At 44.8% G+C, this 14,733-nt stretch overlaps 1 protein-coding gene across 1 annotated transcript in view; it reads right to left on the bottom strand.

Annotated features, from left to right (window-relative positions):
- The window catches only part of LOC145346382 (neural-cadherin), a 250,739-nt gene that overhangs the window by 41,930 nt on the left and 194,076 nt on the right, over positions 1–14,733 (bottom strand). The window contains exons 18-21 of the mRNA XM_080193542.1: positions 10,614–10,897; positions 4,327–5,944; positions 2,735–2,828; positions 1,456–1,640 (exon numbers count right to left, since the gene is read on the bottom strand). Coding sequence (XP_080049668.1) covers positions 1,456–1,640; positions 2,735–2,828; positions 4,327–5,944; positions 10,614–10,897 — 2,181 coding nt within the window. The remainder of the gene's footprint in view (positions 1–1,455; positions 1,641–2,734; positions 2,829–4,326; positions 5,945–10,613; positions 10,898–14,733) is intronic.

The following is a 14,733-nucleotide window of genomic DNA, read 5'->3' as shown; positions in this document are numbered from 1 at the left end:
CAGCATTTTCTTGCTTAATCTTAGAAAGAACTCCATTGCTGGCCTTGAAATGATTCATTCTTGACCCAGGTGTTCATTCATTCAAGCAAGTGAAGAATTTGATTCAAACTTTATTCTGTTTAAAATGAATGTCCAAAGCATAGATAGAGACTCAATAGACAGTGAATTATAAAGATAACATGGCAATGTACTCATACTTGATTTAGTGAGAGAAAAATGTGAAATTCTTTGTACTCTCTCATTGTTATTCATTCTTTGATGTGCCAGCTGTTAATGGATGTGGGAGGCTGTGGCTAGTTTCTGATGGGCCTGGCCTAAACAAATTCAAGAATCATCAGTTTAGGGCAGAAGCCAAAGCAGTTGTGAAGGGCTGGAGGTAAACATTGGGAACAATTCTGCATGCTGGACTCAGGGGGAGGGGTGGGGTGGTAAGGTAACCCATAAGCAATGCCAAAAATAAAAATCAGCAAGATGCATTTTAAGATTTTATTTATTAGTATCACAAGTTGGCTTATATTAACACTGCAATGAAGTTACTGTGAAGGTCCCCTAGTTGCCACACTCCGGTTTGGGCACACTGAGGAAGAATTTAGCATGACCAATCAATGCATCTAACCAGCACGTCTTTTGGACTGTGGAGGAAACTGGAGTACCCGGAGGAAACCCACACAGAACATGCAAACTCCGCACAATGACCCAAGCCGGGAACCAATCCCGGGTGCCTGGCGCTGTGAGGCAGCAGTGCTAACCACTGCAACACCATGCTGCCCTTTTTTCCTGTTGGTTGTGTCGATGATGTAAGGATAAAGCTCAGTGTGTGCATCACCAAAGCCTGGTGTCTAAATCTGTGGTAAAATGAATTGTCTTCCTGAACCACAAAGCTAAATAATAAATCTCATTTATGACCTGTGATCTGTATCCATTGATGGTTCCCTTCAGAGTAGTGGATATGAAGTATCCCAGCTGACGTAATTGGCTCAATGCTGATTAATTGCTTTAATATGAGCTGGATGGATATCTAAGGAATAGGACTGGGGATCACTCTCCATAGCTAAATACTGAGATAATTGAATACTCTGAACATTATGGTTACTAGCTTTGGGGGCCATGGAATTATCAGAAGGTAATTGCGAATTTTTAAAAATATTGCACACAAGTTATTCTGCAATTTGCTTAACTTCCCTTTGGGAAGCAGGGAGAGAGTTCCCTGCAGAATATTTCTTTCCGCAATTGAATAGGCTGAGCCGATGTCATGATTGAATAGTTTGTCACCTGGTCTATGGGTGAAATGGGCTTGATGGGCTAAATGTCCTTTCTCATTCCAATCTTTCTTATGTTCATATGCACTTGATGGACACATATTTTCCTGGTATTCCTCATTCATGAGAAATGTTTAAGAAATTGTATTAATGCTTCAAAGAAATCCAGGCTATAAAGAAATGTTGAGATGCTCACCAGTCAGTCTTAGGGAACCAGCATTATAGATGGCATCTTCCTCCAATTCTTTGACAACGACCTTGATTGTTGAAACTACATCAGGCCAGATACCATCTGCAACTTTGACCTGGAAGCTATACACTCCTGGGGGTGCACCATCAACAATACTCAGGAAACCAGAATTTTCATTGAGGGTAAAGTGTCTGAAACAAATGAGCATAATTGATTAAGAAATCATGAGAATTTACATCATATATTCTCCCAGTGCTCTATTCTGATTGGCATTTATTGGCTTAGGTTGTGCTTTCAAATTGTCTAATGCAGTTGTTATTATCGGGTAAGTTCCCAGGTTTGACTTCCAGTAAGTACAGGTTAGACAGTTCCCTTTAGGAAGAGTCACTCTGGACACCTTTCTTTTCCAAATAGGAATGTCCAATCTAAATTTAGTAGGTGCCTTGGTAGGAGTTAATCACAAATGGACAAAGCTATAGGCAACATTGCCTGCACATGCATGGAGCTATACATACATCAAACCACAAATTCATGGAGATGCGGGATGGACTCCGTCATCTACCAAGTATAGTTAAAATGAAATGATTGAAAACTGAATAGTAATATTTCAGATTTTAGTTACTGGACAAAACATCCCGAAAACTGTAGTGTCAAGTCAAAACTGAAGGGATGTCTGTAATAATCTCGCCAAGGCCAATCTTCCATCACCATAAGCCTTTATTACAAAATGCGAAAGAGCCACATCTGAGGCTTACAGCACACAAGTCCAACCCCTGGGAACCTACAGAATAATGGTCCAGATTGAAGCATGGGTTTTAAACCCCACTGTTTGTTTCCCACTGAGCAAGTCCCCACTTGCTCAATAGGGGAGCTCACACCCCACAAATCCCACGGGCAGATCTATTGATGATTCCCCATGTCCTTCATGGCCACCACAACATTGTCCATCTGGCTTCCGGCCTGAAAAAGGTCTCAAACAGGTTTCAGACCGAGCTGCCAAAGGGGCCTAAAACCTGGGTAAATAGAGAAAAAAACGTTTTAAAAATCAAAAGAAACAGAGGGGACAAATTTTATGATGACAATCCCATTTTTGTGGGGTGAACTGACGCTGTGCGATATGAACACACTGGAATATTTTTATGGCAATGCTAGCTCCTTTGATTTCACTCCATGGCTATTTCTTTGTTCATTTGTTTTATGTACTTGACAGGACAGCAGAGGACAACACATACAAACATGCACGCAAGTACACACATGTACATACACACCCTTCAGATTTGCTTACCTTGGAGATGTTCCTTCAAATCTGTATCTTTTATCATCCCAGTCATCGAGATCAGGAGCTCGTACCTTTCCTAATTCAGTGGTACCAAGGAGACCTAATAGAAACAACAGAGCACACTGCTTCAGTGACCAATAATGTTCCACAGTAACAACTCCTAGCAGATCACAGACAAGTATGTTGATGACTTAGATAACTTAGCTTTCAAAAAGATTAGCTTTCAGAAATGTAATCAACCACATCTCAATTTCCACAGCCTTGGAATATCATCTGTACAAAATAAATACTATTAAATCACAGAATCAGTGACATGACATTATACATCCACCATTCTAGATGGCTTATTTGATATATTCAGGGGAGACAGTGGCATATTCACAATGTAATTGAATGAGTAATCAGGAGGCCCAGAATTATAGGACACAAATATCCTTGTTGGACAGCTGCTAGAACATAAATTCAATTAATTAATAAATCTGGAATTGAATGCTTGTCTCAGAAATGGTGATCATGAAACTGTGGTTGATTGTCATAAAAACCCACCACTGGTTCACTAATAACCTTTAGGGAAGGAAATTGGCCATCCTTATCTAATCTGGTGTACGTGTGATCCAAGATCCACACTATATGTTTGATTGATAACTATCCTCTGAAATGGCCGAGTAAGTCACTCAGTGGTACCAAAGGTTACAGAAAAGTCGATGGACTTGTTCAAGTGGGCAGCTCACCATCTCAAGGGAAATTAGGGATGGGAAATAAATGTTTGCCTTGCTACTAATGCCCACATCATATGAAAGAATAAAACATTCTTCGATTTTCTTTGTTCATCTCTCCTTGTCTTATGGGCTGGTTAGCTAAGTTGGCTGGATAGCTAGTGTATGGTATGGAAGGATACCAAAGATGATGGTTTAATCGTCATACTGGCTGTGACAGTTCATGGAAGGCTTTTTCCTTGTCTTGTCCCATGGTGTGGAGTGGTGCCTCTCAAACTCTATAACCACTTGTCTATCTCTCTACCTTTCTCTAACAGAAAGAGAGATGCCTATGTTCTCTCATGTTCTCTGGCTAATTATCCACCCCTCCTACCTCAAGGCACTAATTCATGCTAATATTCCACAGCTTTTGGAACATCATGCAGATAGTTATTCAGGTTTGAGTATGGATTTTGCGTGTAGGCATAGATTTGTAACATAACTGTTACTGCTGCCAATGTCAAGGTGCAAACATTACAGCAGGACTTATAGATAGAGATCAGAACTGATGCGCAGAGTCTGGGGAGGGACCTTCAGTAAGGATGAAGAACTTAAGACCAAATTTAAGGGACACAGTGAAAGTTAGGTATGGTTTAAACTGAGTTACGTGTTGTTTATGATGAAAAATTTACTGTATAGAAACAGACCATTAGATCCATCAGGTCCAGGCCAGCCCACTCTGTCACATTTTGGCTGCAAAGGGCTATTAAAGCCGTTAGTAGCAAAATGGCAGCTGTCACTCTTAGTGGGACAATATGAATAACACTAAACTATTTTGTGTAAGAACGTTAGATATTGTCTCTGTGGAGACCACGTTGCATCCTGGTTGGAGTAACTCCTTACCATTGTAATTATACACCAGAAATTCCATCCAACCAGCTGAGTGGGGATGGTCATTCACATCTCCAATGGTGACGATTAAAGTGCTTGTGGAACTCATGGGTGGGAAGCCACTGTCAGCAATAACCACCGGCAGGTAGAAGACCTTTTGGTGCTCTCTGTCAAACGTACGGAGTGCAGTGAGGCCAGCGCTGCCATTGCCAAAATCTTTCAAAGCAAAGCCCGAAGAGTCACCCTGCCGCCTTAGTAATTTGAATGAGAAGGGAGCTCCATTCACTGGGCTATCTTTGTCTTTAGCATAAATTAAGGTTGATGTTTGATTTAACTGGATTACCTGGGGGGCAGCAGTGTTTTCCCAGACAATGGGTGTGTAAGGAACCTCAAACTCAGGCCCATTGTCATTGACATCATTCACGGTTAAAATGACAGCAGCGCTGCCTGTCAGAGGGGGATTTCCCAGGTCAGTGGCCAGGATCACCAGGTGGTGCTGTGGCATTAACTCACGATCCAGAGCCCTGGCTATTGTAACCCATCCGCTGCTGTCCACAGAGAACTGCCCAAGTGGATCTGAATGTCGTGTGATGTTGTAGGTAAATTCCCCATTCAGGGCAGAATCCAAGTCGACTGCCGTGACCTGGACAACTCTAGTTCCAATGAAGACATCTTCCAGCAATGGATCAGCTTCGTAAAACTGTGGGAAGAAGGTTGGAGTGTGGTCGTTGTAATCTTCCACATCAACGATACAAGTGGCCACGCTGAAAAAGTCCATGTCTTCTGCTTTAATAGTTAAATTGAACCTTCTCTCCTGAGGCTTCTCATAGTCGAGTCTTTTCTTCAGCTTGATCATGCCACACCTCTTGACTTGATTGGTCTCAATGAAAAATTTATGATCTTCGTCACCGTCCACGATACTGAATGTGGTGACCGCATTTTCTCCCTCATCGATGTCTGTGGCAGACACAACAAGGATCTCGGTGTTGACCTCAGTGTTTTCAGAAATCTTCGCCCTGAAGAGACTTTGAGTGAAGACGGGCGCATGATCGTTCACATCTGTGACCAAAATGGTGGCTGTCCCCGTCCCTGTCAACCCACCTCCGTCTCGAGCTTCTATCACAACGAGGTACCTGTTTTCTTTCTCTCTGTCCAGGGAGCCCAGCACAGTGTATATGGTGCCTGTGGCAGAATTGATGGAAAACAGGTTGAGGTTGATTTCGTTCCGAACATTCTGGATAATTCGATAAGTCAACACTGCGTTCTTCCCAATCTTGGGGTCGTCCAAATCTGTCGCAATCATTTCCATAACAGAAGTGTCCGCTGGGGAGTTTTCTGGAACATACCCAATGAAGCAGCCATCCGAGGCGCACAGGAAGAGTGGCAGATTGTCATTCACATCACGCACCTCAACAATTACATCAGAAAAACCAGTGAGCCCTTCGCCATTCTCGTCAGTGGCGAGAACCAGGAAGCGCCAGATGGATCGCTCCTCACGGTCTAATCTTTTTCTTGCATAGATTTTACCGGTCAGTTCATCTATGGTAAATTCACTGTTAGCCCCCTGGCCATGGAGGGAGTAACGCAAGGCATTCTGATCTGCTTCCTGATCTGGGTCAGTAGCTGAGACCTACAGAGGGGCAAGAAAAGGACAGTGACCACTTTGAAGAAAATCACCCTTCTCATACAAAAATCAGCACCCTAGGTTCATTAAATCTGGTCATGCTTTTGACCGAAGTAGTACTATTTAAACACCAGTGACAGAAAAAGTTGAAATAGCCCCGATCCTTACTATCTATTTTGTACCTTATCTCCTGAAGAAAGTGAACAGTCAGATCATGGAAAACTTCCTTTCCCAATGTCAGTGATTTTTGGTCATTTCACTTTTTCCAAATTCCCATCCCTACACGGTCTTCCTCACCATGCACTGGGCTGCAGCTGAAACAGCAATCACTATAGGCTTCAGCCAAGGCCACAGTAGAGTATCTGTGAGCTACAATTTAACAACTGATTTTTTGCTCAATATTTTATTTTTATTCATTCATTTTTATGCGATGTGGGCATCACTGGCTGGGCAAGCTCTTATTGCCCATCCCTAACTGCCCTCCATTTCAGAGGGCACTTAAGAGTCAACCACATTGCTGTGGGTCTGTAGTGTCATGTCGGCCAGCCCAGGTAAGGACTGCAGATTTCCTTCCCTAAAGGAAATCATTATTTAATGAGGGAATATTGTTCAGATCTTCCCTTGTAAACATTTGGAGGAAATAATCAGCATGTTCACTGTCTTTTGCCTATTATTTGTTCTAAGCTGATTTCTGGCGTATTATTCTCCCTGTTTCCCTGACTACTCTCCTTCTTAACGATTTTCAAGTTCAAATTGATTCTTTTTCACTATTTCAATTGAGAGAACTATCTTCTGTTGAGTTGTCCATTGGCAACAAAATTGATGTTCCTCATTCCACTTGGCAGCATGAGGGAGAGAGGTTGGAATTAAAAAGAGGAATGGAATTAAAAAGTAGAACCGACAAGGTGGTTATCTCTGGGCTACTGCCTGAACCGTGTGCAGATGGGCGTAGGGTTGACAGGATTAAGGAAGTGAATGGGTGGCTCAGGGATTGGTGTGGGAGGAATGGGTTTGAATTTATGGGGCATTGGCACCACTATTGGGGTAGGTGGGACCTGTTCGGGCGGGATGGGGTGGGTCTGAACCATGCTGGGACCAGAGTGCTGGCGAATCGAGTAAAGAGGACTGTAGACAGGGCTTTAAACTAATTAGGGGGGGGAGGGTGCGAAGGTAGGTGACCTTACGAGATCTAAAATTAAGGAGAGTGTACATGTAAGGGAAGAGGCCGAGGATGTCCCAATAATAGAGGGAGTAGGGGGCGTGAGTATAGTTGGTGGCGTTACGGCAAATAGGGTCCAGGTGAAGGCTGGGATGAAAGCACTTTATCTGAATGCACGAAGCATTCGGAATAAAGTGGATGAGCTGATGGCGCAGATCGACACAAATGGATACGATCTGGTGGCCATTACAGAGACGTGGCTGCAGGGTGACAGGGACTGGGAGCTGAATGTACAGGGCTATCAAGTGTTTAGGAAGGATAGGCAGGAGGGAAAAGGGGGGGGCGTAGCTCTGCTGATTAAGGATAGCATCAGGGTGGTAGCAAGGGATGATATTGGAGCCAAGGAGCAGAGGGTGGAATCGTTGTGGGTGGAGATTAGGAACAGCAAAGGGAAGAAGACACTGGTGGGTGTCGTCTATAGGCCTCCGAATAATGATCTGGAGGTGGGGCGGGCTGTTAACACGCAAATAAGTGCGGCGTGCAGGAATGGGACGGCCGTAGTTATGGGGGATTTCAATCTGCATATTGATTGGTCGACCCATGTTGGACGTGGGGGGCTCGAGGAAGAGTTCTTGGAATGCTGCCGGGATAGTTTCCTCGAACTGTGTGTTGGAGCCGACGAGGGAGCGAGCTATCTTGGATCTGGTGCTATGTAATGAAGCGGGTAGAATTAGGGACCTTGTGGTGAAGGATCCTCTTGGGGAGAGTGATCATTGTATGGTGGAGTTTCTGGTGCAGATGGAGGAGGAGAAAGTGGGTTCCCGGACACGCGTCCTTTGTTTGAATAGAGGGGAGTACGGTAGGATGAGAGAAGAATTGGCGATTGTGGACTGGGAGAGCGCGTTGGAGGGAGGGTCTGTTGAGGAGCCGTGGAGGATCTTTAAGGAGATCTTTCTTGGTGCTCAGCGGAAATTTATTCCGATGGTCAAAAAGGATAGTAGGAGGAGAGGTAATAAGCCGTGGATAACGAAGGAGGTGAAGGAAAGTGTTAAACTAAAAGCGGAGGAAATTAGAGTAGCTAAGAGTAGTGGGCGAGAAGAGGATTGGGAGAGGTTTAAATGTCAACAAAGATTGACAAAGAAGTTGATAAAGAAGGGTAGGAGAAACTATGAAGCTGGGCTAGCGCTTAATATAAAAAGGATAGCAAGAGTTTCTATAAATATATAAAAAGGAAGAGGCTGGCTAGGGTGAATGTTGGTCCTTTAGAGGATGAGAAAGGGGACCTAGTGGTAGGGGATGGGGATATGGCTAAGGTATTGAATAACTTTTTTGTTTCTGTCTTCACAGAGGAGGACGTGAATAATTTGCCGGGTGTTAGCGATGGAAAGGTGGTAGGACTGGAGGGTCTTAATGACATTACTGTTACTAGAAAGGCGGTGCTCGACAGACTGGAGGGGCTGATTGTGGACAAGTCCCCAGGACCGGATGGAATGCATCTGAGGGTTCTGAAAGAAATGGCGGAGGTGATAGTGGGTGCCTTGGTGGTTATTTTCCAAACGTCGCTGGATTCCGGGGAAGTGCCGGATGATTGGAAAACGGCTAATGTTACACCGTTGTTTAAGAAGGGTGCCAGGCAAAAGGCGGGGAATTATAGGCCGGTTAGTTTAACGTCTGTGGTAGGTAAAATGTTAGAATCTGTCATTAAGGAGGAAATTGCGAGGCATCTTGAAGGGAATTGCTTGATAGAGCAGACGCAGCACGGTTTCATTAAAGGGAAGTCGTGTCTGACAAATTTACTGGAGTTCTATGAGGATGTGTCTAGGGCGGTGGATAGAGGAGAGCCGGTGGATGTGGTCTTTCTAGATTTTCAGAAGGCGTTTGACAAAGTACCTCACAAGAGGTTATTGCAGAAGGTCGAGGGACATGGAGTTGGGGGTAGGGTGTTAGCGTGGATAGAGGATTGGTTGTCAAATAGGAGGCAGAGAGTGGGGGTCAACGGGTGCTATTCGGATTGGCAGATGGTGACTAGTGGAGTGCCCCAGGGGTCGGTGCTGGGCCTCAGCTTTTTACCATTTATATAGATGACCTGGAGGAGGGAACCGAGTGTAGAGTGTCGAAATTTGCTGATGACACCAAGATTGGGGGAACGGCAAATTGTGCGGAGGGTGTGGAGAGTCTGCAGAAGGATCTAGATAGGCTGGGCGAATGGGCCAGGAAATGGCAAATGGAATTTAATGTTGGCAAGTGTGAGGTGGTCCACTTTGGTAGGAAGAATGGTAGGAAGGATTATCACTTACGTGGCGAAAAACTGCAGCAGGCGATGGTGCAGAGGGACCTCAGGGTCCTTGTGCATGAGTCGCAAAAACCCAGCTTGCAGGTGCAACAGGTGGTCAGGAAGGCGAATGGGATGCTGGCCTTCATAGCGAGGGGGATTGAATATAAAAGTAAAGAGGTCTTGCTGCAGCTGTATAGGGCATTGGTGAGGCCGAAACTGGAGTACTGTGTGCATTTTTGGGCGCTGCACCTGCGCAAAGATATTTTGGCCTTGGAGGGAGTGCAGAGGAGGTTTACTAGGCTGATACTGGAGTTGAGGGGGTTGAGCTATGAGGAGAGGCTGAATAAACTGGGCTTGTACTCGTTAGAGTTAAGAAGAATGAGGGGAGATCTCATTGAGACGTATAAGATGATGAATGGGATGGATAGGATAGAGGTGGAAAGACTCTTCCCGCTCAAAAAAGACAGTAGGACTAGGGGGCACAGCCTCAAGATAAAAGGGGGGCGGTTTAGAACGGAGTTGAGGAGGAACTTCTTCACTCAAAGAGTGGTGAATCTCTGGAATTCTCTGCCCGTTGAAGTGGTGGAGGCTGCCTCGCTAAATATTTTTAAGAAGCGGGTTGATGGGTTTTTGATAGGAGAGGGGATTAAGGGTTATGGGGAGAGGGCGGGAAAGTGGAACTGAGCAGCAACAGATCAGCCATGATCTTATTGAATGGCGGGGCAGGCTCGAGGGGCTGGATGGCCTACTCCTGCTCCTATTTCTTATGTTCTTATGTTCTTATGTTGTGTGCATCTATGAATGAGATGGAGAGACAGAGATAGAGAGAAAGAGAAAATGGAGAAACCTGACAGACGGGCAGTCCAAAGATGTGTGCGTTAGGTGTATTGACCGTGCTAAATTGCCTCTTAGTGTCCTGGGATGAGTATGTTTGAGGAAATAGCGAGGTAAATATGTGGGGCTACAGGGAGAATTTTGAGGGAATTGTTGTTGGTGCAGACTCAATGGGCTGAATAGCCTCCTTCTGCACTGTAGGGTTTCTATGGTTTCTATAGACAAGAATATATTATTTCCTGAACTGAGGCCAAGTTTAAATCAGGGTTCATAAAGATGGAAGGAGAGCATTCTAATCCACCACATCATTCCTTTCCATGAAACACTGCATGAAAATGAAGTAACTTTCATTTGCTTCCATTATAATTTTTAAAAACATTTCCATGTTTTTACAAAAACTCACATACCTGAAGGACAAAAACTGGCAGGTCTAAGAGCTCCTCCAAAACACTGTCATGATACTCATTCTTTGTGAAGATCGGTGCCTCATCATTCTTGTTGATAACATTGATAATCACTAATGTTTGGTTTTCCCACTTTCCATCTGACGCCACAAGCCTCAGCTCATAGTGCTGTTCTTGCTCATAGTTTAGCCGCTGAGCTATAAAGATTGTTCCAACTTCTGGTTCCACGTCAAACATTCCTTTAACATTCCCTGAGGTGATCTGATATCGCAGTTTAGCATTTGCCCCTGAAGTGAAATAAGGACAAAGAAATGCAAGTTTCCTTTAATATTTGTCAACTTATGAGGTAGCAATCTTCTTTTTGATGCGCTCCAATTTCCACATAACCTTTTCCTATATTGTGTAACAACACACTCCTTCATTAAGTCTCTATTTTACCTCCCTAAAGACCACTTAAAATTAGCTAAAATTGACAGCATGGCTACAAATGAGTCTGCCTTGACTTATACAGTACTAAATTAACTTTAGCACTATGCCTAAATACTAGAACATTGAAACTGAGGGCTAATTTTTCTGGGTCCTGTACTAGTGGGCATGGAAATGGGGTGGTCATTCAGTGGGAGAGAAATAGCCAAAGTTCCTATTTTCCCAGCCAATCCTGGTCTAATTCCAATGCTGGGGAACTGTCCTACGATGGACTGGGTAATGGACTAGCTCCTTAGTCCAATTACAGTTATTAAGACCATCACTCCTGGCGATTTTGTGGTTTTAATGAAATTTGACCGCTGGAGGAGCAGCTCCCTGCTGTGCATGGAGATAGCCATCTCCTTGGCAGGATGAAGGGGTTGGAGGGGGTTGGGGGGGGTGGGTGTGGGGGAGGTGCTGCGGTATCAGAACTGCAGACTTACATGTTGCAAATAAAAGGCAGCGTCCATGAAAGGCCACCGTTGTGGCCAAGACCAGTCCACGGGAAGGATTTGTCCTTCACCCTGATGGACCTCCCTGGGCTATACTGCTGTCATATAGTGACCGATGTGTCAGCCAGAGAGAGACTCTTGACATTGAGGTCCCCTCATATTTCCTGACTTATTCCATCAGTGCTCACCCCTCCCTCTGATTGTTGATGGCAATACTGAGGGCCTGCCTATCATCCTTATTAGGATGGCATGCATGGAGGCAGCCTTCCTCCAACAGACCACAACCAGTGACCCAGTCTATAAGAGCAATTGGTCCTGAAATCAGCGTTCCAAAGCTGGTGACAAAATCCAGCCCACTATTGGAGAGACATAGAGAGATACTTCAGCCAAAGATGTCTCAAACATTTCTGTGATCTGCCATTCCTCGACTGCAGTTGGATGACAACACCACTATTGCACCTGAAATTCCAGAGTTGGAAGAACTTGAAATTTGAGCACATCATGAGTGCATTATTGAAGGAAAAATAATTAAACATAGGCAAACTCAAATGTAAAAGAATTAAATTTCAGACATGCATTGTAGAAAGGTGTGAGAGGAAAATGATACATGCACAGTTATACAAGACTTCTTAAATGATTCAGGGGATGTGTGCATTGCTGACCAGGTCAGCATTTATTGTCCACCTTGATGGGAAGGGGATGGTAAACCACCTTCTTGAACTCCTGCAGTCCTCATGGCAAAGACTGTTAGGAAGGGATTCCAGGATTTTGATCCAAATGATGATGAAGCAATGGTGGTGTTGTTCTAACTCAGGATGATATTAGGAGGGAAACTTCGAGGTGCTGGTATTCTTATGTGCTTGTTGCCCTTGTTCTTCTTCATGGCAGAGATCTCAGGATTGGAAGGTACTGTCAAATAAGCCTTAGAAAGTTACTGCAGTGCAGCTTGTTGTTGGTACACACTAGCCATTGTGCACCAGTGATAGAAGGAGTGGAGGGGCGGGGGGTGCTAAACAAGCAAGCTGCTTTGTCCTGGTTGGTGTTAAATTCAATGTTGTTGGCGCTGTACTCATCCAGGCAAGTGGAGATATTCCACCGGTGCCTTGCAGATAGTGGACAGGCTTTGGGGTGTCAGGAGGTGAGGTACTCATCACAGAAATCCCAGCCTCTGACCTGCTTTTATAGATACAGTGTTCACATGACTGGTCCACTTAAGTTTTTTGATTTGATTTATTATTGTTTCTTGCACTATACAGACAAAACATACCATTCATAGAGAAAGAAATGAGAGAGTGCAGAATGTAGTGTTACAGTCATAGCTAGGGTGTAGAGAAAGATCAACTTAATGCAAGGTAAGTCTATTCAAAAGTCTGACAGCAGCAGGGAAGAAGCTGTTCTTGAATTGGTTGGTACATGACCTCAGACTTTTGTATCTATTTCCTGAAGGAAGAAGATGGAAGAGAGAATGTCCAGGGTGAGTGGAGTCCATAATTATGCTGTTTTAAGTTTTAGGTCAATGGAAACTCCCCCCAGGATGTTGATGGCAAAGGATTTAACAATGCCGCTGCCAGCAAATGCCAGGAGGAGATGGTTAGATTCTCTTCAGTTCAGGATAGATGTTGCTAGGGTGAATGTTGGACCCTTAGAGGATGAGAGGGGGGATTTAGTGGTGGGGGATGAGGAAATGGCTGAGGCCTTGAATAACTTTTTTGCTTCGGTCCTCACGGAGGACGCGAATAGTTTGCCGGGTGTTAATGATGGAAAGATGGTAGGAGTGGAGGGCCTGAATGAGATCATTGTTACTAGAGAGGCAGTGCTCGACAGACTAGAGGGACTGATGGTGGACAAGTCCCCAGGACCGGATAGAATGCATCCAAGGGTTCTGAAGGAAATGGCGGAGGTGATAGTGGATGCCTTAGTGATTATTTTCCAAACTTCGCTGGATTCCGGGGAAGTGCTGGAAGATTGGAAAACGGCTAATGTTACGCCGCTGTTTAAAAAGGGTAGCAGGCAAAAGGCAGGGAATTATAGGCTGGTTAGTTTAACATCTGTTGTAGGAAAAATGCTTGAATCCGTAATCAAGGGGAAAATAGCGAGGCATCTTGAGAAGAATTGTTTGATAGAGCAGACGCAGCACGGTTTCGTTAAGGGGAAGTCGTGTTTGATGAACTTATTGGAATTCTATGAGGATGTGTCTAGTGTGGTGGATAGAGGGGAACTGGTGGATGTGGTGTTTCTCGATTTTCAGAAGGCGTTTGATATGGTGCCGCACAAAAGGTTGTTACAGAAGGTTAGGGGGCATGGAGTTGGGGGTAAGGTGTTAGCGTGGATAGGGGATTGGCTGTCAAATAGGAGGCAGAGAGTGGGTGTCAATGGGTGCTATTCGGATTGGCGGTTGGTGACTAGTGGAGTGCCCCAGGGATTGGTGCTGGGGCCTCAGCTATTTACCATTTATATAGATGATCTGGAGGAGGGAACTGAGTGTAAGGTGTCGAAATTTGCTGATGACACAAAGATAAGTGGAACAGCAAATTGTGCGGAGGGTGTGGAAAGTCTGCAGAGGGATCTAGATAGGCTGAGCGAGTGGGCGAGGACCTGGCAGATGGAATACAATGTTGGCAAGTGTGAGGTTATCCACTTTGGTAGGAATAATGGTAGGAAGGACTACTACTTACAGGGCGAAAAGCTGCAGCGTGCTACGATGCAGAGGGACCTGGGGGTCCTTGTCCATGAGTTACAAAAACCCAGCCTACAGGTGCAGCAGATGGTCAGGAAGGCGAATGGGATGCTGGCCTTCATAGCGAGGGGGATTGAATATAAAAGTAGGGAGGTCTTGCTGCAACTGTACAGGGCACTGGTGAGGCCGCAGCTGGAGTACTGTGTGCAGTTTTGGTTGCCACACCTGCGCAAGGATATTTTGGCCTTGGAGGGAGTGCAGAGGAGGTTCACTAAACTGATACTGGAGTTGAGGGGGTTGAGCTATGAGAAGAGGCTGAATAGACTGGGCTTGTACTCGTTAGAGTTTAGAAGGATGAGGGGAGATCTCATTGAGACATATAAGATGATGAAAGGGATGGATAGGGTAGAGGTGGAGAGGTTCTTCTCACTCAGAAAGGACAGCAGGACTAGAGGGCACAGTCTCAAGATAAGCGGGGGGCAGTTTAGAATGGAGTTGAGGAGGAAATTCTTCACTCAAAGGGTGGTGA

Source organism: Carcharhinus amblyrhynchos, chromosome 8 (assembly GCF_965287045.1).
Source record: "Carcharhinus amblyrhynchos chromosome 8, sCarAmb.v2.hapA, whole genome shotgun sequence".
Lineage (NCBI taxonomy): Eukaryota > Metazoa > Chordata > Chondrichthyes > Carcharhiniformes > Carcharhinidae > Carcharhinus > Carcharhinus amblyrhynchos.
This window is presented reverse-complemented; position numbering and strand designations above follow the sequence as displayed.